The sequence below is a fragment of the Dipodomys merriami genome, unplaced genomic scaffold (genome assembly GCF_024711535.1).
Source record: "Dipodomys merriami isolate MVZ:Mamm:240054 unplaced genomic scaffold, mDipMer1.0.p SCAF_2, whole genome shotgun sequence".
Classification (NCBI taxonomy): Eukaryota; Metazoa; Chordata; class Mammalia; order Rodentia; family Heteromyidae; genus Dipodomys; species Dipodomys merriami.
The window spans coordinates 51,903,243-51,930,861 of NW_027203381.1; the positions used below are offsets into that span (position 1 = coordinate 51,903,243).

The window sequence follows — 27,619 nt, forward strand, 5'->3', positions numbered from 1 at the left end:
AAGTGGATCTCACTGTATAACACACTTGTAGTTTTGGTGTAAGGGTAAACAATCAACTCAGTGGTTATTAAAATCCTCATGCTTCTCATGTGACACTGGTAAAAGCCTCAGATAAGGTGCAGAAAATTCAGGATCCAAATGACTGTTTACTACATTTTTATTGCTCCAGATTAGGCCAAATTCTTTCTACTCATTTTCACTCCTTTGAGGTCATACTTCAAAGGGATCTGTATTCAAAGGAATGGATTCTACAATATATTTTATTAATTAATCCTATTCTTCTTGAGGTGTCATCACTCACTGCATGGATTACCAAGTGACTCTTTGATTAACTGAATCAGATGAACCGAATCTTTTCAAAGTAATGTGGTGTTTGAAAATAAAACACTCTTACATAGAAAGAATTGTAGCAGTGTGAAATAAATTGAACATAGCTCTATAGACTGTTATGTGGGGTGGGGAATGGTAAAGAGAAAGAATGAGGAGCAGGAACATCTTATATACCTGGATGTGGTAGATGTCAGAAAGAATTCAGCATCGCAATGGCTTCTAAGCAGAGGCATTCAGATTAGTAGAGACATCCTGTTTGTTCTGCTAGTAAATACCTGTGTCCTTTCTCTACCAGAATTATGACCAGTCATAATTCTACAGTATTGGTAATTCTATAGCACTTATCTTTTAGCCCCCAAGGATACCCCTTGAGTTATTTAGTGCTGTAGGATTTGGTTAAGAACCTTTTATGGGCTTATCTATAGCATTATGTTGGACCAAAGAGGTCACCAGGGGAAGATGTCTACAGCTTTCTCTAACATGTGTATCAATAGAACACTCAAGCCTTAGTGGTACTTATTCTAGAAAATAAGGCAGAAGAGTTAATATTCCTTTTGTTTTGGGTACCTGATACATATTAATCATTCTTGACATTATCATGTCAGACCATGTGGGACCAGAGAGACATTAAAGCTAGCCAGTATACTAAATCTGGGTCTTTATGTTTCTTTACCTTGGACAAAATCGCCTTTTAGTACAAAAACAAGTTTTACCAAGTATTTTTCTTGAAATATTTACCCAGGATATTCTTAGCCTGAGCTCTTGAAAATCATTTATACAAAGTTTAAAGGCATTGTGAGTTCCTACAGCCTAATGGAAGAGTGGAAAACCTAAGAAAATGAATTCCAAATCAAGTCATCTATCAATATCAATTCTATTTTTTTTTTTTTTTTGCTTATGTGGTGCTGAGGAATCAAACCCAGGGCCTCATGCATGCAAGGCAAGCACTCTACCACTGAGCCACCTTCCCAGCCCCCATCAATTCTATTCTTAACTCCTAAGTCTCATGCCTTAATATCCTGGATCTAGCCTGGCTCAAGCTGAAGGAGTCAGTGCTTCTCCATCTGCCTTTAACTTAGCCCTGTGCCTGCTTCTTACAGCTGTAACTGGTGGTGAGTTAGAAGAGTGATGATGTAATGATCCATTGCTTCTTTCCCACCTAGGTATTTAGGGATGAGCTCATCAGCCAGTGAACTGCAAAAGCTATTGTAGGTGATGGGAAGGAGCTGATATATAATGTATAGCATTGTGTTTAGAGGTCTAGGAGAGCCACGTTATATAGTCATAGATATTTGAATAATTTATTTTGCCTAGTGTCTATTGAAAGATTAATTTTCTAGTTGATGATAGACATGGCTTCAGGCAGGTCAGCACTTTACCCCACTCACATTAATTTACATGTGGAAAGTACTGAGAATTGAAAAAGAGGGTAGGGGACTGGAAAATAGGCCATTTCATGCAGGAGCCAGTCTCAAGATGAAGGATCTCTTGTTAGAGCTAATCCATCCATCCATCCATCCATCTGTCCATTGTTATATGCTTCTTTGCTGAAGAGCTAGTGATAAATAGGATTCAGTTTTTACCCTTAGGGAACCCACATTCTAAAGAGGAAGATATACTTATTTTAAAATTATGGCAATATAATCATTTGTGAGAATGATTGCCACATTTTAAGAACAAAGCAAATATAAAAGTTGGCTTAGATCTTACCTTGTTGTTTGGTAGATACAGTCTGGAGAAGAAAGAAGCCACTACTTACAAGGCCGATTTTGGAGTCTGTATCAGAGCACTAGTGGGCAGCAGGGGCGCTCCAGGCACAAAGCCCTACCTCACCCTTGCCAAATACAACTAACACACAGCGTATATGGCCAACAACCACACAAGGTGCAGGGAATTCATCTTAACAAAGGAGAAAACAAATCAGATCTGAACATAATCAAAATAAATAAAAAACCCAGTGAGCACTCAAATCTAACAAAGATGATAAATATAAGCCAAACCAAATAAGGAGATCAAGACTTTTCTGAAACTTACCAACTCAAAACACATTTTAAAATGGAAGAATGTCCTCTTTTTGCTTAGACCCAGTCTCCTTACTTCAACCTAAGTGGAGAGTAAGATTCCTAAACTTCATGCCATTAAAAAAAAGAAAATTCAAGATTCTCCAGAGACACAAAGAAGAGAGGATGTTCCCCTGCTTGGAAAAGAGTGAAATTGAATTTTTAGAAACAAGGTCCAAAACTCTAGGAGCCCCAAGATAGATCCAATCACTCACTCCCATATGCCAAATAAAGAGACATGGTAAAAGGCAAAAAAAGGAGATTTATTCCATGTCAGCCATGGAAAGATAGCACTTTCGTACATTTCAGCCATCTGACATTGGCTTCAAGTTAAAGAGGGAAAACTGGGAGCAAGGAATGAGGAAGGTATACAGAGGTAAAGCAGTCCCAAGACACGGGTATGACCTGGTAACCTAATCTATGAGCTCAGTCTTTGCCCTTTTGGAGGAGTTCTGGGAAAGTTGTTATCATTTATTACTGGAACAGAATAGGAACTAGGTAGTCTCCTGAGAAGACATGCTTGTTAGAGTGGTAATTTGCCTTCCACACAAGATGCTTATCTTACTTGGTGCCCAAGGTGATCATAAAGTTGACTGCTTCAGAGAACAGCACAGATAGAAAAAGCAAAGTACAAAGTTGAGGGACTTTTAGTTAATTCACCAGGCTCAGCAAAAGCCCCTCTCTCGCTCTCTTTCCTCTCTTTTTCTCTCCTCTCCTTCTCCCTTTTTCCCTCCCTCCCTCCCTCCCTTCCTCCTAGTACTAAGGCTTAAATTCAGAGCCTTGATTATATTTTTTAGCTTGTTCCCTCAAGGCTGGCACTCTGCCAGTTGAATCAAAGCTCTACTTCTAGCATTTGCTGGTTAATTGGAGATAAAAGTCTCACAGACCTTTCTGCCTACTGTGGCTTTGAATGGCAATCAGCAGATCTCAGCCTCCTGATTAGCTGGGATTACAGGTGTGAGCCACCTACATCTGGCTGAAAGTCTTTTAAGTTGCCTCTTACAAGAGGAACAAAAGTTTGATAGCATAAGATTGGAATTGGGATTTCTGGCTGAATAACCACTGCTTTAGGAACAGGTCTTAAGGATCCATACTCACATATTCCCCCCCATACACACAGTGCATTATCACCTTGTTGACCAGAGGTGGTTAATAATTATTTAAAATTCACCCTTCAGGGAATTTAACATAACTAACTTGATATATTCATTTTTGTAAGACAGCTATTTACTGATCAACAACAACAAAAAGGATTTCTTTACCCAGAAAATTAGCCAAACAAGCCCCAAAAGACAAAACCCTTCCTTGGTCTCCCCTGAGGACTGGTGTTGGAACCTCCATGGACACCCATAAATGATATGAAAATAGTTGTTTGTCTACGTTGTTTAAGGAATAATGACAAACAAAAATCTTTGCAGGTTCAATAAGGGACAATCAATGGTTTTCCAAATATTTTCTAGCCAAAGCTGGTTGAATCCCAGAAGCACAGTCCCTGGGTGCAAAGGCCAACCTCTGCTTACTGTTCCTTGAAGTCTGCCCTGCAGCTTAGGTCTGGGATGATCTCCTTGGGGATAGCATAGATTTAATTGTCAGACCTGTGTAAAAGTAAGTGTACCAAAATCAAAGTCATAGGTCTCAATGTATATCTATTTTCAGAATCTGGTTTTCTTCCTAAAATGGCTCAGAATTTCTTCCTTGAAAAGAGAAGTGTTTTTTTGCAGAGGCATCACACTGAAGACCCTCCTTTTACTCAATAGGTCTAATTTTTAGGAATTCACTTTGCTATCTAAGCAGCTAAAATAGGCCAACATGGTAACTGGACTTTTAGGTATAACTCCCTCTGTAATCATTGGCATTGGGTCCTTGTGAATTCCTGCACATGCTGGGGTCACAAGAAACCAAACTTGCTTTTTAGGTTCAGAGATGGAGAACTGACCTCCCATTTGTATTTCAGATAGGAGCATGTGGATACATTGGGGCACTGGTAAAAAATTGTTGCTGGTTGATCCAAGCCTTCAGCCTGGCCTGTACAGTCAAAGGCTATAAAATGCGTAAGTATGAGATGTTCTAATTTTAAAACAGGACCTATATACATTAATTAAAGATATTAAATTAGAGGTCAATTTCTCCCTAAATGAAGGTTATAGATCTGTAATGTGTGAAAATTGTTCATAGTATGAGGAGCCCTCATCCATATATTCCCTCTTAGACCATTTTCCAGAAATTTCCAAAATTCCAGCAGATCTGGGGATTGGATATGGTGAAATAGTAACTCCTTATGCTTTTGTGAGATATGATTAGTAAGGATTCCAGATATCTACTCTAAGTTGTAGTTGTTCCAGTTAGAATTTTGAGAGCGGGAATGGTAGAGAATGCCTTTAATAATCCCAGTATGCTCAAGAAGCAGAGGCAGAGAATTGGAAGTGAGCAAGAACCTAATCTCAAAAACAAAAACAAAAACAAAAGATGGGTTACAGGTATGACTCATAACTCAAGAATAGATGGTAAGAATAGATGGTAAGATGGTAATAGATGGTAGCTAGATACCTACCTACCTGCCTATCTACATACATACATTTTACTAAAATACATACATACATACATTTATAGATAGATGAAAGAGAGGTAGAGGTAGAGATTCAGATATATCTTGTGTCCTCAAGGTAAGTCAGACTTCTTTCTTTCTTCTTGAAGCTCAGAGAGCTTTTTCACATTCAGAAAAACAATTGGAAGGACCCCCAAGCTTTCTGGAGTTGACTTGTTTCTGCCACCTACTTCGTGCATCAAAACCCAGGATACATCACACATGGTCTGCTGTGCAGAAAGGGAGCTGCTTAGACATGATACTCTTCCTAACCATGGTTTCCAATAAGGCTGAATCAGACTGCACATCAGCCATCACTTAGAAATTGGTTTTTACTTCAGATAAAATGTGCTACCCACATCCCTCCTTCTATTACCCCATACTGTACTCATTGTCAGGCTGGATAAAGAGCTCTGTCCTGTCTTTTGTGTCAGAGCATTTCTTCTATCATTAAGACATTCTTTTCCCGTGAACCTTTTTGGAGGTTCTTGAAGACATTTTCAGGGGCTTTCCTGTGCTTTAGTTTCAAGATCTCACTGTGGAGTCACATCATGAGTCCACGTTGACATTGGACCCAAAGTGTTGGCCTTACTTGTGTTGTAATGTGAATTATCCCAGATGTCTGGGATATCTGAGAAAGGGGGTGGGGGGGCATCACCTTCCCCCACCACTGAAGACAAAATGCCAGACTTTAAATGGACATTCTCAGGTACCAGCAGAACTTTTCCATCCAGGGAAGATAGGCCTTAACCTTCCTGATAGGGTGTGCTTAGAGGCTACTGAGAGGCTGGTGATTCAAGCCATTTAGGGAGCTAATCAGTGCAGAATCAGAGCATTCAGCTTTCCAAAGGCTATGACATCTGCATTTCTCTAAAGCAGAGCCGTCCTAGCTCATCCCATTGAGCCTGGCATCTGCACTTCAAAGGATAGCTTGTCTCACCCCCTAGGCCTTGGAGCTGAGTGGAGAGCCCAGTCCCCCATCTGCCTAGGCACTAGGATGGCTACAAATTATTGAGGCTCAGCCACCTCACATCACTTGTAAGCTCAACTGCACATGGTTAGATCAGGACAACAGAATGCTGCTCTTGTACCTCTGTGTTTCCTAGAACTGTGGATAGCACAGATTTCATAAAGTAGCAGTGGGAGTGAAGTTAATTTCTGTGTTTTCCCCTGCTGCATTACCACAGCTAACGAGGACTCATCTTGCAAGTTGCCCAGTGGAGAGGCAGGAATCATCTGGGATAGCATCTGCTTTGCCTTCCTTCTGCTGCAGAGAAGAGTCTTCATGAGCTACTACTTCCTGCATGTTGTGGCAGACATAAAAGCTTCACAGATCCTGGCCTCAAGGTGGGTCAGACATGGGTGAGACTCAGTGGTTTTTATTAAGAAACTTAGAAAAAGGAATGTTACACTATGTTTTCTGTTTGAATTTGTTGGGAAACCCCACAAGAAATTGAGAAACCCCTTCCAGGAAAATCAGGGCAAGAAAAATTTAGAAGTAGGGCTTTGGGATCTAAAATAGACATAGTAATACAATGTGACACTTTATAAAAACTTAGGATATGGGTAAGTGGTCCACAAGTATAGTTGAGCCCCTCTATAGATACTCTTCACTAGAAGCAGCCCATTCTGGCCTCCAACAGTAACAGAGCAATACAGGCCATCTAAGTCCAGAGTTCAGTCCATCTTTCCTCTCCTTATCTCTATTTTAAGAAGTAATTCCTGACATTGGAGAGAAGCATTATTACCTATTACTTTACATATCTTATTGGTAGTGCATTTCTCCAACTTGTAATTTAAAATTTGTGCTAAGGAACTGATAAAACTTAACTAAAACTCCAATTAAAACAGTGAGAAAATATTCTGAACAGACATTTCACAAAAGAAAATATGCAAACTCAAACTGAGGTGTAATTTAGTGATAGGTCACATGCTTAGCATGTACAAAACCTTAATTTGGAAGAGAGCTAGAAAGGGCAGGAGGGAAGGAAGGGAAAGAGGGAGGTAGTGAGGGAAAGGGGAAAGATGGGAGGAAGAGAGGAAAAAAGGAAGGAAAGAAGGAAGGGAGGGAGAGGGGGGAGAAGATTTTTTTTTAATCCAACAAGTATATAAAGCAATGCTTACCATCATTAATAATCAACAAAATGCAAATCAAAACCAGAGTAAAATATCATTTTACCCCTATCAGAATGAACACTACTATATAAATATATAATAATTCACATAAATAACTATCCAATTTATATATAATTATACATTATGTATATTTTATATATATTAATTTATATATATATATATATATAAATTCTGATAAGGATACAGTAAGAAGGGAATCCTTATGCACAGTTGGTGGGAAGTGAATTAATGTAGGCATTATGGAAACAGTATGGAGATTTCTCAAAGAGGTCCAAACAGAACTACCATCTGACCCAGCAACCCTAATAAGGTCAGGTGTATAATGCTTAAGCATGGTTTCTGGGATGCCTTTAAAAGAGACTTGTTGCTCTTTGGAAAATACTATTTTCTCTTCACTGGCCTCCCAGGGTAGTGAGCAGCCCACTTGCTCCCTGGGTGCATTTTCTCGTTTATCCACCAGGAAAGGGCTTCTAGAAGTGAAATATCCCAGTGGCAAAAGGTATCACCCACCAACACTCAGTCAATAGGGCTAAGAATCATTTTAATAGCCATGACATCTGAACTCCACTATGGAGACTGAAAACCAGCTATGAAGTCAGGGTATTTAAAGGCAAGATCCTGGGGGGGGGGAGCACTCTCAGGGGTCAGTGTCAGTTTCATAATTGACAGAGAAGCAAGTTACAAATGGCATCAAAGCAAAGTAAGGTGGCTGAGCCCTAACTATTTCCTGCAGACACCCTGGTACCTAGGCAGGAGATGGGGGCTATGCACCCAGCTCTAAAGCCTGGAGGTGCGGCAAGCTTTCCTTTGAAGTGCAGATAGCTGACTCAGTGGGGTGTGAGCTAGGAGGGCTCTGCTTTAGAGAAATACAGATGTCATACAGATGTCATAGCCTTAGGAAAACATTACCTCCCCAAATGGCAGAAAGCATTAACAGCTCCCCAAATGGCCTAGAGGTGAGACAAGCCATCCTTAGAAGTGCAGGTGCCTAGAGCAGCCATCCTGGTGCTTAACTCTTTACTCAGTCATTTATCTTTGAAATTTAACATCTGGTCCTATTCTTAATCAAATACAAATGGTCAAGTTTCAGTAACTGTCAGACTGCAATCTTCTATTCCCAGGGTCTGTTACCTAGGTTTCTGAGGTTACCTGGGACTTGTTCATCCCAGTTAAATTTCCTTCTTCTTTGGTCTAATCAATACCCTATCTGCTTAATTTTGACCTGGTCCTAACAATTTCACATTTTATATTCTTTCCTTTTTTGGGGGGGAATGGGGGGACAGTGACCATCACAGAAGGGAGTTGGTAACCTCCAGCCAGGAAACTTCAGTCAGCCAACAATAAGGGGAAGCCATGCTTTCTAACCCTTACTTATCATTTTCAGAGGAAGGTGAACAAAGGCAGGAATACTAATTGGTTCTGTTTCCTATCTCCCTTTAGAGGGGCTGAACTCTTTCAGGCCACAATCGTGAAAGCTGTGAAAGCAAGAATTGAGGAAGAGAAAAAGTCTATGGATCAGCTGAAGAGACAGTAAGGATATCTTGCTTCATTCTTGTTCTTCTCTCAGGAAAGTCAAGAATTTGGTTGAAAAGAATGTTCTCAGGATGAAATTTTCAGCAATGAATGGAACTTCCAAAGACTGGTACCACTTATGTATATGGGGCCAGGTTTGAAAGCTGATGGCCACAGAATTTCAAACCTAGACACTTTGGCCAAGAAAATAGAAGTGCTCAATAATCAGCTCACCAGGAATGTTCCTTTAGTTTGTAAGAACAGCTAGTTTGTAACAGCTTCAGATTATGCTGAATTTATATCTCGGTTTCCTTCTGATAAGCAGAGCCTTATATAAATTAAATCATGTCATGGCATGTTTGTTTTCACAAAGGTATGAGTTATATGCAAAAATATATAATGCAAATGCATTATGGTGCAACTGTTTTTAAAACATATTTCAACCAACATTTAGAATGTGTTTCTCACTTTTCATAAGAGAGGCCTATATTGTAATGCACCATGATAAATTTTTCCACTTGTTTAAGAATTCAAAACTTGAAAAAATAAAGAACTTGCATTTTCTGATATGGCATTTCAGACTGGCTGTGATACAAGATGTGAATGCACATCAAAAATTGCATGCCAAACCTTAACCATTATGGGTCATATTGAGTCTAGCATCTGTGAAGTGTGAAGTAGCAATATGAATTACACAATAGGTAATATGTAATATTTATAATGTATATATTTACTATATATTTGTAGGTTATATAGATTACATAATATATAATATGTAATACAATATATAATATTATATTATACACAATACACGTATATCATGGCTTATTAGCAATAAATCTCATCATAATTCTTGAAGTTGACTACTTTGTTCATGATTTTAGACATATATATAAAAGTGTAAGTCCATTGGCCATAAAATAACTGCCTGTATTCTTGGCACTACTAAAATGGCTTTATTTTATAGAATGGATCGCATCAAAGCCAGGCAACAGAAGTACAAAAAGGGTAAGGAGAGGATGCTAAGCTTAACCCAGGAGTCAGGGGAAGGCCAGGACCTCCAAAAACTCTCTGAAGAAGATGATGAAAGTACGTGGAGACATTTTCTTCTTATTCAAGTACTTTGACATGGTCTAGAAGCATGATATTGGGTCACTTTTCTTTCTGTCAATATTACCAATGATTTTTTTAAATTTTGCAAGTTTTACTTTCCTACTGTACATGGGATATTTTTATTTGTTTAATCAACTTATATTTAATGAATGAATAATTTTACAAGTATCTTTTTTGGTAAGATGCCTTCAATGAGCAAATAGCCTAACTTTAGCTAAAAGACATATTTTTGAAGAAATTGGCATGGTTTTGCTAAATGTGTTTGTTTAAGGAAGATATTTCAAATAGGCTGCTTTTGATTTCTATAAATTTTATATAAATTAAATATGCATGCATAGTCTATGTGGCCTCTGAGTATTGGTAGCTAAAATATCAATGATTACCTGTTCCAGTGAGAGCTCTGATGAAGTACATATTTGTAGCTTTATAGTGTATTATATCTAATTAGATATTTTATCTAGCTTAAGGTTTAAAGATTTCTTGTTTTTTTAGCCTTATCAAAGCTTGCATGCTTATTTGTTCAAAGGGAATCAAACAATAGTGTATGATATTTTTCCAGTATATAGCATCTGTTCATCACTAGTAACTTTATTTTTTCAACCATGCATTAAAATAATCACCATAAAACTTTCTAGCCATTAGAATTCATGCATTTTAACAAATTATTTTATTGAACCGTTTGGAGGTAAAATAATTTGTGAAAATACATGTATACTTTTCAGCCTTAGTATAGTTCCTTTTCCTGACCTCTGATGTACTTTTGCAACTGACCTAGATTTGACAATTGAGTTGTTAAAACGTGGTTTCAAATTTTGTTTGCTCACTTTATGAGAATTAATATTTGGACATATTTTATTTTAGGAGAAGCAGACAAACAGAAAGCCAAGGGCAAAAAAAAGCAGTGGTGGCGGCCTTGGGTTGATCATGCTTCCAGTAGGTTTCTCAATACTCTTCCAATCTCACTGACTCTAACCCTTATATCCTTGACCAGAATTCAGGCTCCCCCATGACCTGTGTGTCCCATGCATGGTTTGACCCTTGTGACTTGATAGGGAGTTGGAGTGTAGGAAAATTGCAGCATCAATGGGTCTATAGGTTCTATGGATCTATTCTTCTAGAGATATTAGATAATTCCAATATACTAACAGATAATAGAAAAATAAACAACTAGATATAATTGGTTGAAGAAAGCTCAATATATGGCTTACAGACTTTTGAGCACATTTATAGGCTCAGAAAGCAAGAACTGATTATGATGCTATCTAATTTTGAAGTCCAGAGCTCTTCTGGTATTTGTTTTATGACAAAGAATGAGTTCGCAACCAAGTGCCAGTGGCTCATACATGTAATCCTAGCAACTCAGGAGGCTGAAATCTGAGGATCATGGTTCAAAGCCAGTTTGGGCAAGAAAGTCCATGAGACTCTTCTTTCCAGTAAACTACCTCCACAAAAAATCTGGAAGTAGAGCTCTAGCTCAAGTGATAAAGCACTAACTTTTAGCAATAGAAGCTCAGGGACAGTGCCCATGCCCTGAGTTCAAGTTCCAGGAACAACACACACACACACACACACACACACACACACACACACACTCACATATGTAATCACGAGTTTGTGCTCCTCCAAGTACTGCTTGAAGGCTGATCACTACATTCAAAATGTCTGTAACCCTTTCTTTAAGGCAGTAGACATGGATGTCAATGAGTGCTCCTCCCCTCATTCCAAGAGCTTTTATTTTTATTTGTATTTTAGGTTTTGGCAGTATACTAAATATAGAAATGAGGGATGACTTACAATGAAAGCATTTACTTTCTCACTTTGCCTCCTGTCCGGTCTCAAAATGGCTATAAAACTGAACCAAACTCCCATGTTGAGCTGTGGCACAGCCTCAGAACCACCTGAGACTCACAAGTGACCAATTCACAACAACAACAAAAAGAAAAGAAAGAAAGAAAGGAAAAGAAAAGCAGAGCTAGATAGCCACATAGTAGTGTATTTCCTCTCTGATTATAAAAAATGAACTATGAACTAGAGAAATCACTGGCTGTAATGGTTCTGCTAAGCAAAGAAATTAGCAATGTTGGCCACTGTCTTTACAATGGAGTGACCCAATTCAGTGTAACCCTAAAAATTGATTGTCATGTCTTCAGTCTTTTTATCATATGCTATATTCCATTAGACAAGGAATGTCACCAAAACACATGAACTCATGGAGTGGTGGGAAAGACCCTACTAATAGATATCATTAGAAAATTATCAATGGTAATATTTCCCATGCCTAATTCTTAGTATCACATAGATCTGGTTTGGGCCTCTCTCACCCCAGAAGTAATTTTCTACAATCAGCAAGCTAGTGTAATGAAAAAAAAATACTTGAAATATTGCTTATTATATCTAGATATAATAAAATTTAATCCCCAATATTGAAATTTAACATGATAAAAAGTGAGTTCTAAAGAGTTTTATTTAGTTTTCTGCACAGGTCAAAAGGCTAGAGTTCAAGTTGAAAACAAGTATAATTCTTCCATTAACTGTTATTGGCACAATAGTTAGGCTACCAATATGGTAACAGACTGAGCTAACTGCCTGTTCCTGTCAAGTCACAAGTAAACTGTGCTTACTTTTCTGTTTTTAAAGGACCTCTGCTAGTTAGTAAGACCTATCCATTTCACAATCATGTCCTATTGAACGCTTTGTCCTTTCAGCTAAGGTAAATCCCCATTGCAATTACTTTAGTTGTCTTTCCTTTTTGCATCTAAACATTGTATTTTCAAAGGAATTGGATATGGTCTTTGAGAATCACCTTTCAAGTTGGAAATAGCTTAAAGAACTTCCTATGAAGGTTATTAATGTTAGATTATATGACTCATTTCACCCTCATTATATCAAGTTCTTGAAGACATATTAAAACTAAATGTGCTTTGTTACAATACTTGATGGTACAATAATGCAGAAATGTGTGTAATTCATGGTTTGGAATTATATTTTGAATTGCAAAATATATTTTCTTTTACAATCTTAAGAAGAACACAAGGGAAAAATATAGTCTACTTTTTATAAGCCTTGATGGGTTCCAGAAATTACCATCAGATCTAGAAGAGTTTTGTTAAAAACCCTTATTCTGATCTGTTGAATAACTGGGCTGGGCTCTCAAACTAAGGGTAAGTGTAGTTGGAGTATCAATATAAGTCTGTTGCTGGTGTCACAGTGTTACCATGTATTGATGGTCAGCAGTGAAGATCTTAGCATGGTCTTTAGGTGCCAAAGCCCCTGATTCCATACCTTTGTACACACATAGGATTGCATTATTGCTGTTCAATGATACCTTCCAATTCAGTGTGATTTTTACCCATATCAATTCTGTACTTCTGAAATTAATGGTATTAATTCTGTACTTCTGAAATTAATGGCAAGCCTTGTTTTACTGTTAAGTATGTGAAATAAAGGGAAAGGTTTCTCAACAAGCAAGTGGTAATATTTAACAAATAATGTCCCACTAGTGATACAGCGATAACCTTTACATCCCTGCAATGTATGCATGTAGACCTGGGCTACTGGCTGGCCCTACATCTGAACTATCAAACATGGAAGAGCAGATGCCACATGAGAAACCATTCTCCATTCTTTTTTTTTTGAGCTTTGTCTTAGTAACATTTTATAAAGTCATGAGACTTTTAAAAGAACATCTTTTCTTAGTGTGCTAATGCCACTTGTGTAATAAATTGGTTACATTTCTAATGATAAAAATCAATGCTTGAGGTGAGCTCATGTACATGAATAAAGGCTATAGAAGAAGGTATGATTGAATACACTTAGCTGTTGATTGATTTCAATGCCTATAATGAGGGTAAAATGTTCCATCCTATCATAATCCGTGTTTCTCCTGAATGACCATGTGAGAGTAGTCCATGTAACTCTCCTGTGAGTGTCTCAGCTTACATGAAGGCATTACTTTCATGGTCTTCCTCTATGTCAAATGTATTGCTAGAACTTTGGTTTGTTCTCGCTTACCTTATGTTATATTGCATTTATTTCCTAAGGCCTGGACTCAGTACTCTGGGCCTGGTTTGTTCTTCAGAATAAAAATAATGAATTACAGTGTTTCTGTTCAAGGATATAAGGCCCAATTCATTCATTCTGCATCTTCAATGAAAAGGAGGCTTCAGAGTCATCTGAAATCATGGGCAAAATCGCTGGACTTTTGACCATGTGTAGTAATAAGCCAAGCAACTAATTTTAAGCAAGCCAAGGTTTCCCATTACCTTATAAAATGTAAGGCCAAAAGATACTTAAAATACCACATTCTCTCACCTAAAAGATGGGTGCCTTAGCTTTGGAAACCTAAATATAATTCGAAAAATATGAATGTTTTCCTGAAGTGGTGGTACAATTCTTATAGCATAAGAAATGTACATGCTGGGTATACTTTCTCAAATAAACTTGCAATCCCCATCAAACTAATAATGATTGGGTTTTTGAAATCTCTTTAAAAATCTCTGGACATCCCCACTTTCTCAGCTCCCAACTTGACACAGTCACCGTTTTCTGGAAGGGAAAGTGAGACTAGGCAGAAGCAGTCCACACTGTGCTTTGTAGCTTATGGTCAGTAGAATTTTTTTTCTTGAATTCCATTAGGCTCCAGGGAGTGGCTTGTTGACCAAGAGCCTAACAGAGCTAATCTCTGTGGATCGTTTCTGCCATCCTGTTGGTCCCATAGCTATAGGTAGAAAAGCTGGTGCAGTGGTAGTCATATTTCTCTTGTTGTCATTGTTTCCTGTTTTATTTTAAATGTTATCTACTCATTTCCTCCTTGTGCCAATATTGTTGTTGTTGTTGTTTTAACTCTTTCAAATGTCTTGTCATATATGTTGTCTCACATGTGATGTGGAGAAGCTAGGTCTACAAAGCGTAAAGTGAAGTAGAAGGTTGGTGGCACTGATCTGGCTCCTGAACCACTCCAATTGGCTTACCTATGACAGACAATGTCTTCCACTTCACTCTGGCCTTGTCTAAATGACCAAAATTATGAAACAATAGCTATCAATTATTTTAGCATCTCAGTAACAAAACTGATTGCTGCACAGTTGAGCAGATTCAGCCATGTAAAACTTATGACAAAGGGGAAAAAACCACCAGGTCAACCCAAGAATGGTTAATTCCAATCTTCTTACTTGGCACAGACAAGGCCACATACTCTGTGGACTCAGACACATCCACACCATGCGGCCCTATCCTGGACAGCCTCTTGTCATCTCTTGTACTTTCCTCCCTGCTGACATCTCTTCCTGTGGTCCTTTTTTGGTGACCATTTGCATATCTTGAGGGGGCATTTCATTAATAAGTTCCCAATTTCTCATATCTCTTCCAAGAAATAAGCAAATATTTTGTTTCACATAGTGGTCAGGAGTGGAGATTATTATTTGTTTGAGACGGATAGTGAAGAGGAAGAAGAGGAAGAATTAAAGAAGGAAGATGAAGAGCCTCCACGGAAGTCAGCCTTCCAGGTAATTGTGGGGTTGGGGAAGTGATGTCCTTTGCTAGTTGGAACTTCTTTAATGGACACATCTGAATTGCAAGCCTAGGTTACTTCTGATGTATGCATATGTCCCATCTCTCAGAAGATGCTGACTGACATCGTAAATTGATTATTTCTAATTAAGCTGCACATTTATTTGCAAGTGTTCAGGCAGGTCTTTGTTCTCTGGCATCAAAACATGTTCATACACATTAAAATAGAAGTTCACCAGGTGACCTTTGTTTTATTGTTGCTGTTGCAAGTAAGAGGTGAAGTCCTTGGCACTGCTTTGGATTCATTGAATGGACTTACATTTCAATATGTGAACTAGCTGATTGTGAAATTCAGTTTACTTGTAGGGCTAAAGATTTGAGACTGTTTTGAGGTAATAAGTCAGTGAAGTTCTGATCTTTGCAGCTGAACTCTCACTGTTTTAGAACATGCTGTCTCCTCAGTTCTTGCTCTTCAGCTCAGAATTAGAATACATAATCCATGCTTGTTAAAGACCAGGCTTTTCAACCAAGGTCACATGGGAGATAAAAACCTGGGATATGTTTCCCTTTCTAGTGAGCCACAGACTAGGACAGTTAATTCTCATTTCTTAAGAGGCTAGGGCACCTCGAATGTAATCCACCTGGTTAAAAGCAGTATCAACTGTAATAAAAGCAACATCATTTTGCTAGCCAGGCCTTTATATATGGGCAGCTTGCACCCACGTGCCTTCCCCACAATCTTGAAGAACTAAATTATTCCTAGAGACTCCTTGACTCACCTCCCTGGCTCTACTCCTCCCTGTGTATGTTTCTTGGTATATATTTCATGTTTGTATGCATGTATGCAGCTGCCCTGCCAAATACTACTGACTCAACATGTTTATTTTTCTTTTAATGAGTTTTATTCTAAGCACTCCTCAGTAAGAAGAGAAATGGACCATCTTCACTCTGTACGGATCACATGCCATGACTGACTGCATTTTTTTAATTCCTAGACAAGTGGAACACATTTTATTCTAGTTTCTATGGCTGGGACATTTGGACATCATTGATCTTAATTATTAGAGACAAACTCATAAGACAGCAGATATTAAATTATTAGTTTTTGGGTTTTTTTTCTACTAATTACTCTTGCTTTGTCCTTCTTTGTAGAGAGCTATTGGGAAGTTTGCCTCAGCCATTTTAGCCTTGCCAAAGTCTGTCATAAAACTTCCCAAAACTATTCTTCAATATTTAATCAGAGCTGCAAAGGTATTTCCTGTTTTACTGACATGTAGTGTGTAATTCTCTGCTCTGTAGAACTTTAGAAAAAACATATCCCGGGATCTGCATTTTCTCTGTTCTATAGATCATACAATGAAGGAATTGTAAGATTGTGAAATATTAGGAAAGCTTTCCAAAAAGACTTCATAGAAGCCACATTTCTTATTGGACCTCAAAGACTTCTGAAAAAAATAGAAAGAAAAAATGCAGATCCAAATCTACTTTTTCTTCTCATAGTTTCGCGTAAGTTACATCTCATTTTAAAATGGTCACCTCTGATTGCATGCATCAGTTATGATGAATAAAACATAATAATTTTTTCTCAGAAAGCTGGTAAAACAAAAATCTGGATAAGCTAATAAAAGACTAATTTGGTTCCAACTCCTGCCTGGCTTCTCACTCTCCATCTTCCCTAACTGGCTCTGACTGTCCAGGTCTTGAGTATAGCTTGTCTAGATTGCTCAGCTGTGAATAGTCTGAATAGCCCTAATGCCCATGCACTTTTGAATAAAGTATTTAAAAAATTCATCTGATTGATGCACAATAGAAGTTATTCAGCTACCTGAACTGTAGTTTACTTCATATTATTAAAAATAAAAAGTAACATATAACTCTGCTTATATTTTATCAGATATTTGTCCTCTGAAAACTCTAAAAGAGTTTCTTCTAAAAACTTTTCAGTTTGTTATACTCCTGTGTTAAGCAAGAGATAGAAATAGTGACATAGACCCATGCATCTCACATTTTACCTGGGATCCTGAAACAACTGATGTAATTCAACAGGTGAAAGTGTGGAGCAGCCAAGGTCAGCCCTCCAGATGCCTTTCAGATTTAAACCCAGGAGACTGGCTATAGTTGAAAAGTCATTGCAGTGGCTCCCATGAGCCTCCACTTCCCTCCTGTACACCACTGTATGATTCTCTAATCCTTAGTTTAAAAATGAGAAGATTCTACATAACTATCCCCCTACTTACTAATAAAAAAATCTAAAGAATGATGATATTGATAAAGACAGTACTGATCACATTTGCATTAAAAGACAAACTAGAAAACATCACCAATTTCAGTAAAGGATCTCCACTGCATAACATTTTGAAGAATAAATGATTTTTTTCTGCCCCATCATTTTTCAGTAGAAATAAATGCCATTCCCTACAATAAAAGTGATAAAATTTAAGATGAAGTCATGTAAGATAAAAACTAAAACTAAAATCAGGGGCACACATTAATAGTTGCTTATACATATCCATGAGTCTTTAAACTTTTGGTTAGTGTTGTGAGAGCCTGACTCTCCCTGGCTTTCCCTGGCACCATCTGACTCCCCATAAAACCTTTTGACTTCCCACCTCCACTCACCTCACCTCCACTCCAGCCCCCCACATGGACTTGTCAAGTTGGGTAAGACTTATGAGTTGCCAAATAATAATTAGGAAGTTCAGTAAATGTCTCCGTTTCTTGACCCAACTAAAGACTGGAACCCCTGCCTGCCTCTGCTTATCAGCATTTAAAAGTAGACAACAGCAAAACTAAAGCTCCTGGAACTGTAATGTGGTTGGTATTCAAAATGCCAACCTAGGGAAAAGTTTCCTAGAAATAGGGTATTACCACATGATTGCTCCCTCTAGATCACTTCTCCTGTACTCACTAATCTAAATATTCACCTCAGGGAGACTATACTGATAGGCTTTAGTCACTCAGAAATCAAATGTCAAGTTGTTAATGGAACCTTCCCTGTAAACTCTGTCCTTAAACCATCCTCTCTGGACTTCCCCTCTCCCTCTGTTACTGGCTTTTTCTTCAGAGCAAAAGATTTCCTACAACTTGTGTGTCTGCTGCATTCACAAATCCTAATTTGTTCTTGCTTTCTATTTTGAGGATTCTTTTATTATCTGAAACAATATTGTAATAATACTTGGTTTAAAGGAAATGTCACCAGATGTTCTTAAGCCTGCAAATGTTTTATGTTCAAATCCCTTCAACAGAACTGGTACTGTGCTGAAGCAAGTCTGCTTTTTAAAAGTACTAAAACTGAAAGATGTTCTTGATAGAATTCCCAATTAACATGTTCAGTAAGCTTCTGCCAAAAATTCCTTTCTATGGTCCTTTATATTCCAGTTTATCTTCTCATTTCCTTACATACATTTTTTTCACATGAACTAGAATGATTTTTTTTCTTCCTGGAAATAATATCCAGAAATAATACCATCTGGGTATTTGGGTAACCTTCCTGTACAATTTAGATTTCTATCAGTGAGAAATTTCTAATTAATTTACAGTCTCTTCATGTCTGTCTGTGGAAACGTTGAATCTGTTTTCTACAAATATCACAATGCCAATAGTTGACTTTTTCTGTGTTTTTCAAATATTTCAACAATCTGTTAATAGTGTAGGACAAAATTACATAAGAACCTGAGACTATTTCTTCAATCTCATCATTATAATGGAAAAGCCAGCTTCCCTGAGACCCAGGTGTTTGAGGTGCATGTACAGCATGTCTGCTTGGCTTGATGGTTTTCAGCTGGCTTGTTTGTGTGTCAGGTTTTCTTTTTTTCTTCTGCATGCTTTGGTGGGTGGGCTTTACAGAACTTGCTCTTTCCTAACTACTTGTTCTAAGATATTGATGCAACTGTTTTCTGCTCTTGATTGCAACCTAAGCACCACAGTTTTCTTTCCATACCATCCTGGAATAACTAACTAATGGCAATGCTACCATATTTCTCCTCTCAAGATACTAATCAATCCACAAACTCATTTTCAACTTGCTGGTAATGGCTATTATTCAAGGAGAGTATCGAATGTAAAAACTATTTTCTCAAAGTAAATAAGATGTTTGTTTTTGAATGGAAAAACTAATAAGCTGAGTGAGACATCCTGTGTATTCCATGTTGTGTAGTGCAAAGAGAATCCATAACTGAGTAACACAAGTGTCAGAGTATTTAGGGATTTGGGATAACTGATGGTTGGTATATATCCAGAGTTTGTGTCAGGATCATCTGTGACACCAAATGAAATATATTCCCACAGTGTCTGTTTTCATATATATCTCATGATAACAAAAATAGCCAAGATCAGCTGAGCATATACAGGTGAAGGAGGGATGTTTAGTTTGTATTGAGAGAAAAAAATAATATTTCTTAAAGCTAGGAAGTGTGGTGTAGGTCACCTTTCATTTGAGATTATTAAAATGTCAGAACATAATTGCAATTTCTTGTCTCAGTTTGTTTATCAAGCCTGGATCACAGATCCTAAAACAGCACTGCGGCAGAGGCGGAAAGAGAAAAGGAAGTCTGAGAGAGAAGAACAAAAACGGAGGCGTAAAGGATCGGGGGAGGGTGAGTGTTGAGCAGGATTCAATTCATAGCCAGCATTTCCACCATCTGTGACCTCATGGAAAGGGAGATCACAGAAGGACAGAAGATTCAGGGGACCTGTTCTTTGCTCCATAGAGGACAGAAAGCTTTGTTTGTCCTTAATTTCTCATAGCTGACCATTGGTATACATTAATCTGTGAATTTAAATTAAGATAAGCATTATAAAATGGGACGAGCCCAGGCACCTATGTCTCACGCCTTTAATCCTAGCTGTTAAGGAGGTTGAGCTCTAAGAATCATGGCTCAAAGCCAGCGTAGGTAGGCTTTAAATTAACCACAAAACAGACAAACAAAAATCCAGAAACAGAGCTGTGGCTCAAGTGATAGAGCTCTAGCCTTGTGCAGAAAAGCTCAGGGACAGCACCCAGAACCTGAGTTTAAGCCCTAGTACCAACACAAAAACAATAAAATAAGAAACCATAAAGTAGGGAGAGAAGATCAAAATTAACCCAAAGAAAATAGAAGGATAAACTTAAGTTTTAGGTGACATTAAAGAATAAAAAAGAGGCCGGGCGCTGGTGGCTCACACCTGTAATCCTAGCTACTCAGGAGGCTGAGATCTGAGGATCGCGGTTCAAAGCCAGCCCGGGCAGGAGAGACCGTGAGACTCCTATCTCCAATAAACCACCAGAAAACCGGAAGTGGTGCTGTAGCTCAAGTGGTAGAGCGCTCGCCTTGAGCTGAAGAGCTGAGGGATAGCACCCAGGCCCAGAGTTCAGCACCCAGGCCCAGAGTTCAAGCCCCACGACCGACAAAAAAAAAAAAAGAATAAAAAAGAGATACAAGACAATGCCTGATCATTAAGTTAAAAGATTTTTTTTTTTACAAATAGTCAATGAAAAGACAAAACCTAGTCAGTTTCATCTAAAAAGAAAGGGCAAGTAGACAGGTATTACTTACCTATAATCCTAGCTACCCAGATTGAGATCTGAAGCTCATTGTTTGAAGCCAGCAGGACGGAAAAGTCCATGAGATTCTTATCGCTATCAAAAAGCCAGAAGTAGAGGTATAGACTAAATGGCAGAGTACTAGCCTTGAGTTGACATCGTGTGTGTGTGTGTGTGTGTGTGTGTGTGTGTGTGTGTGTGTGTGTGTGTGTGTGTGTGTGTGTGTGTGTGTGTGTGTGTGTGTGTGTGTGTGTGTGTGTGTGTGTGTGTGTGTGTAGCCCATTGAGACTTCAGGAGCCAAAAGTAGAGAACACCCTACCAATATCAAATTCATCATGCCAATCTGTATATTAACACATTTCTAAGGTAAAAATATTCCAAACTACAACAAAAACACTAAAAATAAAGTTAAAACACAATAAGTACATTCAGGATTGATCATTTCATTCTCTATATCACAGTAAGGATTAGTATTAGGAGTTGGTAAGACCCAGAGCTGTCATACCCACCCAAGAGGGGCCTCAGGAAAAGCAGTATTCACATCTAAGTATACTAACAATCTATATCTGGCTGGCTTTAAACACCCTGAGTGTTGGAAATACTAACATGCCTGCTTTAATATGAAATAAAAATAGCAATTAGAAGCTATCTGACCAAAAAGGTTAGTTTTCTCATTATGTTGATAAAGTTGATTTTATCAACCCAATAATGGAATGCATAAAAACAGTTCACAGATCTGTAAACAAAAGTGTCCCAAAGTGTCCTGAATGTACTTATTGCGTTTTAACTTTATTTTTAGTGTTTTTGTTGTAGTTTGGAATATTTTTCACCTTTGAAGTGTGTTAATATACATATTGGCATGATGAATTTGATGTTGGTAGGGTGTTCTCTACTTTTGGCTCCTGAAGTCTCAATGGGCTACACACACACACACACACACACACACACACACACACACACACACACACACACACACACACACACACACACACACGTTGTCAACTCAAGGCTGCATATCCTCAATAGTAATACAAGAGGGCTGGGAAGGTGGCTCAGTAGTAGAGCACTTGCCCTGCATGCATGAGGCCCTGGGTTCGATTCCTCAGCACCACATAAACAAAATGAAAAAAGCCTGAAGTGGTGCTGTGGCTCAAGTGGTAGAGTGCTAGCCTTGAGCTGAAGAGCTGAGGGACAGCGCCCAGGCCCAGAGTTCAGACCCCATGACCGGACCCAAAAAAAAAAAAAACGGAATACAAGAAACAAACTCAATGCCACATTCTGATTTTTCAGTGTTGCTTAAGTTGCTTTGGTTGCTTTTGCTTACCTATTGGATTAGCAAGATCCTAAGCATTTCAGATATCACTGGGAGTCGGTAATATTTGCTCACACCTGGAGTAGTGTTAGGAAGTAGTAAGTCCACATGAAAAAGCTGCATGGAAGAAACATGTGGACATTCTGGAGTGCAAATCAGTCCTATTCTCAGATCTGTGGCTTGACTTAAGCAACACTTGTATCTATTCATCACATGTCAAAGAATATCCATTGAAAAAAATAATATCCACCAAATATTATTTGTTAAAAACAACAATTTGAAAACATTCTTTACAAGTCTACAGAAAGAAAAAAAATGGCATGTTAGTTTCTTGACATGTTATAAAGTGAAAAACATCACTTTGGGAATGACATTTACCTAATATAACTGAAGGATCTGTGAAAGGATCTGTCACATTCATGCCAGGGGACCACACAGAGGCAGGCAGGCACAGGAGAAAGATTATTACAAGGTTTATTAGAGGAGCCATATTTGCCCGGAGAGAGAGCACATGGCAGCCTCCACTGTCTAGGTAGTAGATGAGAGTTCAGGTGGGTCAGGGCAGAGAGAGGGAGGGGCCAGCTGTATGGTGGGAACTCCAGGGCAGGGAGGGGCTCAGGTCTGGGTGGAGCTGAGGACCAAAGGTGGGCATAATGCTTACAGTAACAATTCATGAAACAAAGAAAACCAAAATATCACAGGACAATACTTTGCACTTTAATGGGTACAGATAATAGTGTAAAATGAAAGAGAAATATCAGGAAGAACACTGTGCTTGGTTTATGAAGAATAGATACCATTTACTTCTGAGCGAGTGGAGATGAAGTGGTGTGATTGAAAGGAGCCTTAGCCTCTGCTCTGTCTAGATGCTTAAAAAAGAGAATGTGATCATGTTATATGGTGAGAAAACAGAGAAGCCACATTTTGAGAGGTTGATACTTGGAGTCTATTAAAAGGCCAGTGACTGCATGGTGGACTCCTCTCTCAAAGACTAGCCCCAACAAACAGAGCTTGCACCATGCTCTTAAAGGCAACAACCACATGTTTGGGGTGGAGACCAAGCCTTAACAAAAGCAGACCTTATATGGACATACTCAGGTACAGTACCATCAGAACTTTTCCATCTAGGGAAGATATGCTTCAGCCTTCCATATAGGGGTATACTTAGAGGCTACTCAGAAGTGGATGATTCAAACCATTTAGGGAGGTAATCAAGGCAGAATCAGAGCATTCTCTATATGCAAAGCTTTCCTAAGGGTATGATATCTGCATTTCTCTGAAGCAGAATCCTCCTAGGCATCTACCTCTAGGCTTTTTAGCACTGGGTGGAGAATTCCCTCCACACAGCCACAGGCACCAGGATGACTGTAAATTAGTTAGACTCAACCTCCTTACTTCAATCATCCATTCCTTGTGGAATTAAAAAGTAGTGAAAAATTAAAAGGAAACTAATTTCTAACTGCAATCTAAGACTTTTCTTTCTTCCTTTTAATGTTTCTTCTGGCAGTGTTAATTTTAAGTTACTTTATTTGCTTGAAAAGATAAAATTAATATACACTTGAAAGAAGTACACACATGGTAATGAAACAGGGGCACAATCTGCCCCAATCCACGTCCTGGAGACAGCCCCTACACCCACAAATCCTAGCTTTCTCACATACTATAATTTCCTTTGTTTCTTTCTCAAAATTGAGTTGATACTGCACAAATAACTACTGAATTTGCAATTCTCTGACTATGGAACAATATCATTTTAATAGTACAAAAGGTTCCATAATACATATATGCATAATTTACATAATTATTTCATTCTTAATAAACAAAAGATTGCTTCTAGATTTTGTATCCACATTTGTTGGGGAAATGGAGGCGAAAGGAAGGATACAGGCTGAACTCAATCTTCCACAGATGAAGACTGTTTATTAAGATAGAGCAGTAAGGGACAGCCTTCCCACAGGCTTGGAGACTGTATATCAGAGCTGGGATAGGAGCTGGGTTTTATGAGGTCTGAGCAAGGAGGCAGAGGTTAATGAAAAAGCTACTAGGTCAAGGGAAGTGGGGGGCTTTTTGGTTGGGCCCAAGATGGAATGTGTATAGCCAGGCTTAGAGAGATAGCCCTGCACTTTTATTTGCTGGGTTGCCTGGAATCTGTATGTACCTGGGAAAACAGGATGGAAGTCAATCCTTCAACAATTAACATGTCATAGTAGATATCCTTCAGGATGTGTGTGTGTGTGTGTGTGTGTGTGTGTGTGTGTGTGTGTGTGTGTAAGTATAGCAAAGGTTAAGAACACATACTTTTTTTTCTTTCTTTTTTCTTTATTTTTTATTTTTGCTGGTTATGGGGCTGTTCCTCTGCTCTTCAGCTCAAGGCTAGCTCTCTACCACTGAGCCACAGTACCACTTTTGACTTTGTACAAAACAGGTTCTCAAAACCGGGAAGTTTATGTATAGCCATACATATGTCACATAAAGAAAAATTTATTTCCTATACCAGCTCACTCCAAGGACATTACTGCTTTTTTAAAAATTTGAAACTGGAGTTTTGGGTGAAAAGCCCCAGTTCTCAATTAATCTAAGCTGGGCCACCTGTCCCTTCCCCTATACTCAAAATAGAGAGAGGAGCACTAATGATTTATAGGAAAGAAAGGCAGACTTAAGTGACACTGAAACTGCCTTTGGGATATTTGCGTACATTTTAAGGAAGATGGGGTCAAGGGCCAGGCATATGTGATTAGATGGTTCAGGTCAAAGTATGCTCAGATTACTGGTTGATTTGTATCTCAGGATGTTGGATGGTGTTTGGTCACAGTAAGAAGGCTTAAGTTGTCTGTGGGACAATTTCTGCTGTTGTCCCAAGATGTTTACTGATTGATCTTGTCCTTCCTGAAGTCTCAAGATGAAAACTATAGGGGAGAATTACTCAAAGAAAAATATTAAAAGTGACATATAAGCTTACCAAGACTAACAGTAACAGTAGTATTGTTATTGTATTACTGTAAAAGGAATCTACCTCATCTTTGTTGAACTCACTTAGCAGGTCCAGTGGAATGGGAAGACCATGAGGATGAACCAATCAAGAAGAAATCTGATGGACCAGGTAAGAAAATAAAGGCAAAGGTAAATGGTAATAAATTTAAAGCTGATTCTTGGCCAGATGGCAGTTAATGTAAGGAGGCCTGACCTTAGTCCAGAGTTTCTGGACTAAGATGAAGTAATCAGCAGCCTCCAGTATCTCATCTCTGCTAAGACTGTGAAGTGATTCTGAGAGCAGAGCTGACCTTTGCACCACTGGGTGAAATGCTGGATTGCTGTCTGTTTATAAAATTCCTGATGCAAGTACTTCTAAAAGGGAGTTTTAGAAACAAGTGCTATGCCTCACATAAGCCAGTAGAATAAAGGCACAAAAAATACTGGCCATTAATTTTTTTTCCTTTTCATTGCTCCATCTTTTCAAGCTAGCTTTTCTAATTGACCACAATAACTATATTATGGGGCATAGTGTGATATTTAGATACATGTATAAAAGTGTGGATGATAACATCAGAGCAGTTAACACATCTATTACCTCAAAAAATCCATCATTTCTTTGTGTTAGGAGCACTCAAAAGTCTCTCTTCTAGCTGAAATACACCATACATTATTGAATGAATGCAGGAAGGAGAAAGTGAGCGTAGGATGAATGGGACTGGGAGAATCTAAGTGCTCCAGCAGCTCAAGAGCAAGCTGTTCATTTTAGGAGAGGAGAGCCAAGTGTGACTTTCTCAGAATTCCAAGAAGCAGAGATTGATAGAAGCCTGGTTTACTCACCTCGGTGCAGTCACAATACCACTCTGTTCTGTGACATGGAGGATGGTTTCTCCATGCAGAATGGAAAAAATAAAGGCAAAACAAAATCTATGAATGAATGTGCTCAGTAGGTCAGAAATATCAATATCTCCATCTTGATCTTTAGAATGACTGCACACAGTACTTAGCAGACAGGATTGTCCCAAGACTGTCTCCTACTCCTGCGGCAAATATTGAACTTCCAAGGATTCCATATTCTAGTTCAGGAATCCTTAGCATCCATTATTCAGATGTTGCATTTCCACAAATTGGTTGTGATATTGTGCTATTGTTATAATGCTTTATACAATGGTGGTATCCAACAACTTCAGATTGAAAAATCTTGTTTGGCAGGCACTTTTGCAAGCTCTTTAGCCATAGTAACTTGTTTAACTCCTTCAAAACTGTCTTCCTCATTCAACAGAGAAGGAAACTGAGGCATTAAGAAATTTGCTAACTTTCTTTTTGTGGCAGTACTTCTTTTTGTGGCTAGCACTTGCTAGCAGGTGCTCTACCACTTGAGTCACTCTGCCAACAAGAGATTTACTAACCTCTGCAAGACTACACAGCACAGAAAAATGCAGCTGCAATTTGTATTCTAGCAGTTTGAATCCAGAATCTGTGTTCTTGATCACTACCTGTACTGCTCTACTCAATTCTTGAGTCTGCAATGTAGAGGTCTTGGCTTTAATACCAACTCTAGCGAAGCAAATCTGAAATACAGCATTGTGTTTGTTTTCACCACTTCTGGTGAAATAGGGACATGTGTCTTGAAATATTGTTATTGTTGAACAAACAAGTGAAGAAAAAAGGAATAAAATGTTTAATGACCATTAACAAATACCACTTCAAAAAAGTAATTATAAATAGTAGGAAAAACTAAGTTCTCAAAAATGTAAGAGTCTGGGGGCTGGGAAGGTGGCTCAGTGGTAGAGTGCTTGCCTCGCATGCGTGAGACCCTGGGTTCAATTCCTCAGCACCACATACACAGAAAAAGCTGGAAATGGGCATTAAGGCTCAAGTGGTAGAGCACTCACCTTAAGCTAAAGAGCTCAGGGACAGAGCCCAGGCCCAGAATTCAAACTCCATGACCAACACCACCACCAACAACAACAAAAAGTAGGAGGCTGCAAAAGTACACTCATGAATTTAGCCCTGTTAAATTCCCTTTTGTGTCTACATGAAGCAGCTGTAGGTCCAACCATGCTAATGTGGCAACATGTATCAGCCAAGGTATTTTTAAGGCAGCAGGGGTAAGGAAAGAGGTTTAGCATTCATGGTATCTCTCAGAATTGCTCTTCTGTGGCATCTGTTAGGACCTTATTTCATTTCACTTCCTGTGGCCTCTCCTGTCCTTCTTTGCCTAACAAAGGGTACTCTCTTCCAGCTTCCTAAAATGCAACACCTGGGAGGCCTTTAGTTATGAAGGTCTTAGTACCATCCCCCCCATATTTCGATTCCCTATATTTAAGTTATGCAACATACTGTTTCAATAAATCTATATATACTGAAGTGATTACTACAGTCCAGCAAGTAACCCTAACCATCACCTCCAGAATCAGCTTCTTTTGTGAGCCCATACAGTCTACTCATTGGTAAATTTCCAGCATTATTTTTATTTCTAATTACTGATGCATACGTAACACACAGAGTCATTCTGTATAACTACAAGAATGTACCCTTTGAACTACCTGTTCCCATGCCCATTCCCATGC

General features: G+C 38.5%; 1 protein-coding gene across 1 annotated transcript in view; it reads left to right on the forward strand.

The window, feature by feature from the left end:
* The window catches only part of Piezo2 (piezo type mechanosensitive ion channel component 2), a 395,532-nt gene that overhangs the window by 324,511 nt on the left and 43,402 nt on the right, over nt 1–27,619 (forward strand). The window contains exons 27-35 of the mRNA XM_070029632.1: nt 4,345–4,441; nt 6,162–6,321; nt 8,551–8,640; nt 9,590–9,711; nt 10,597–10,668; nt 15,133–15,239; nt 16,396–16,494; nt 19,724–19,838; nt 25,117–25,176. Coding sequence (XP_069885733.1) covers nt 4,345–4,441; nt 6,162–6,321; nt 8,551–8,640; nt 9,590–9,711; nt 10,597–10,668; nt 15,133–15,239; nt 16,396–16,494; nt 19,724–19,838; nt 25,117–25,176 — 922 coding nt within the window. The remainder of the gene's footprint in view (nt 1–4,344; nt 4,442–6,161; nt 6,322–8,550; nt 8,641–9,589; nt 9,712–10,596; nt 10,669–15,132; nt 15,240–16,395; nt 16,495–19,723; nt 19,839–25,116; nt 25,177–27,619) is intronic.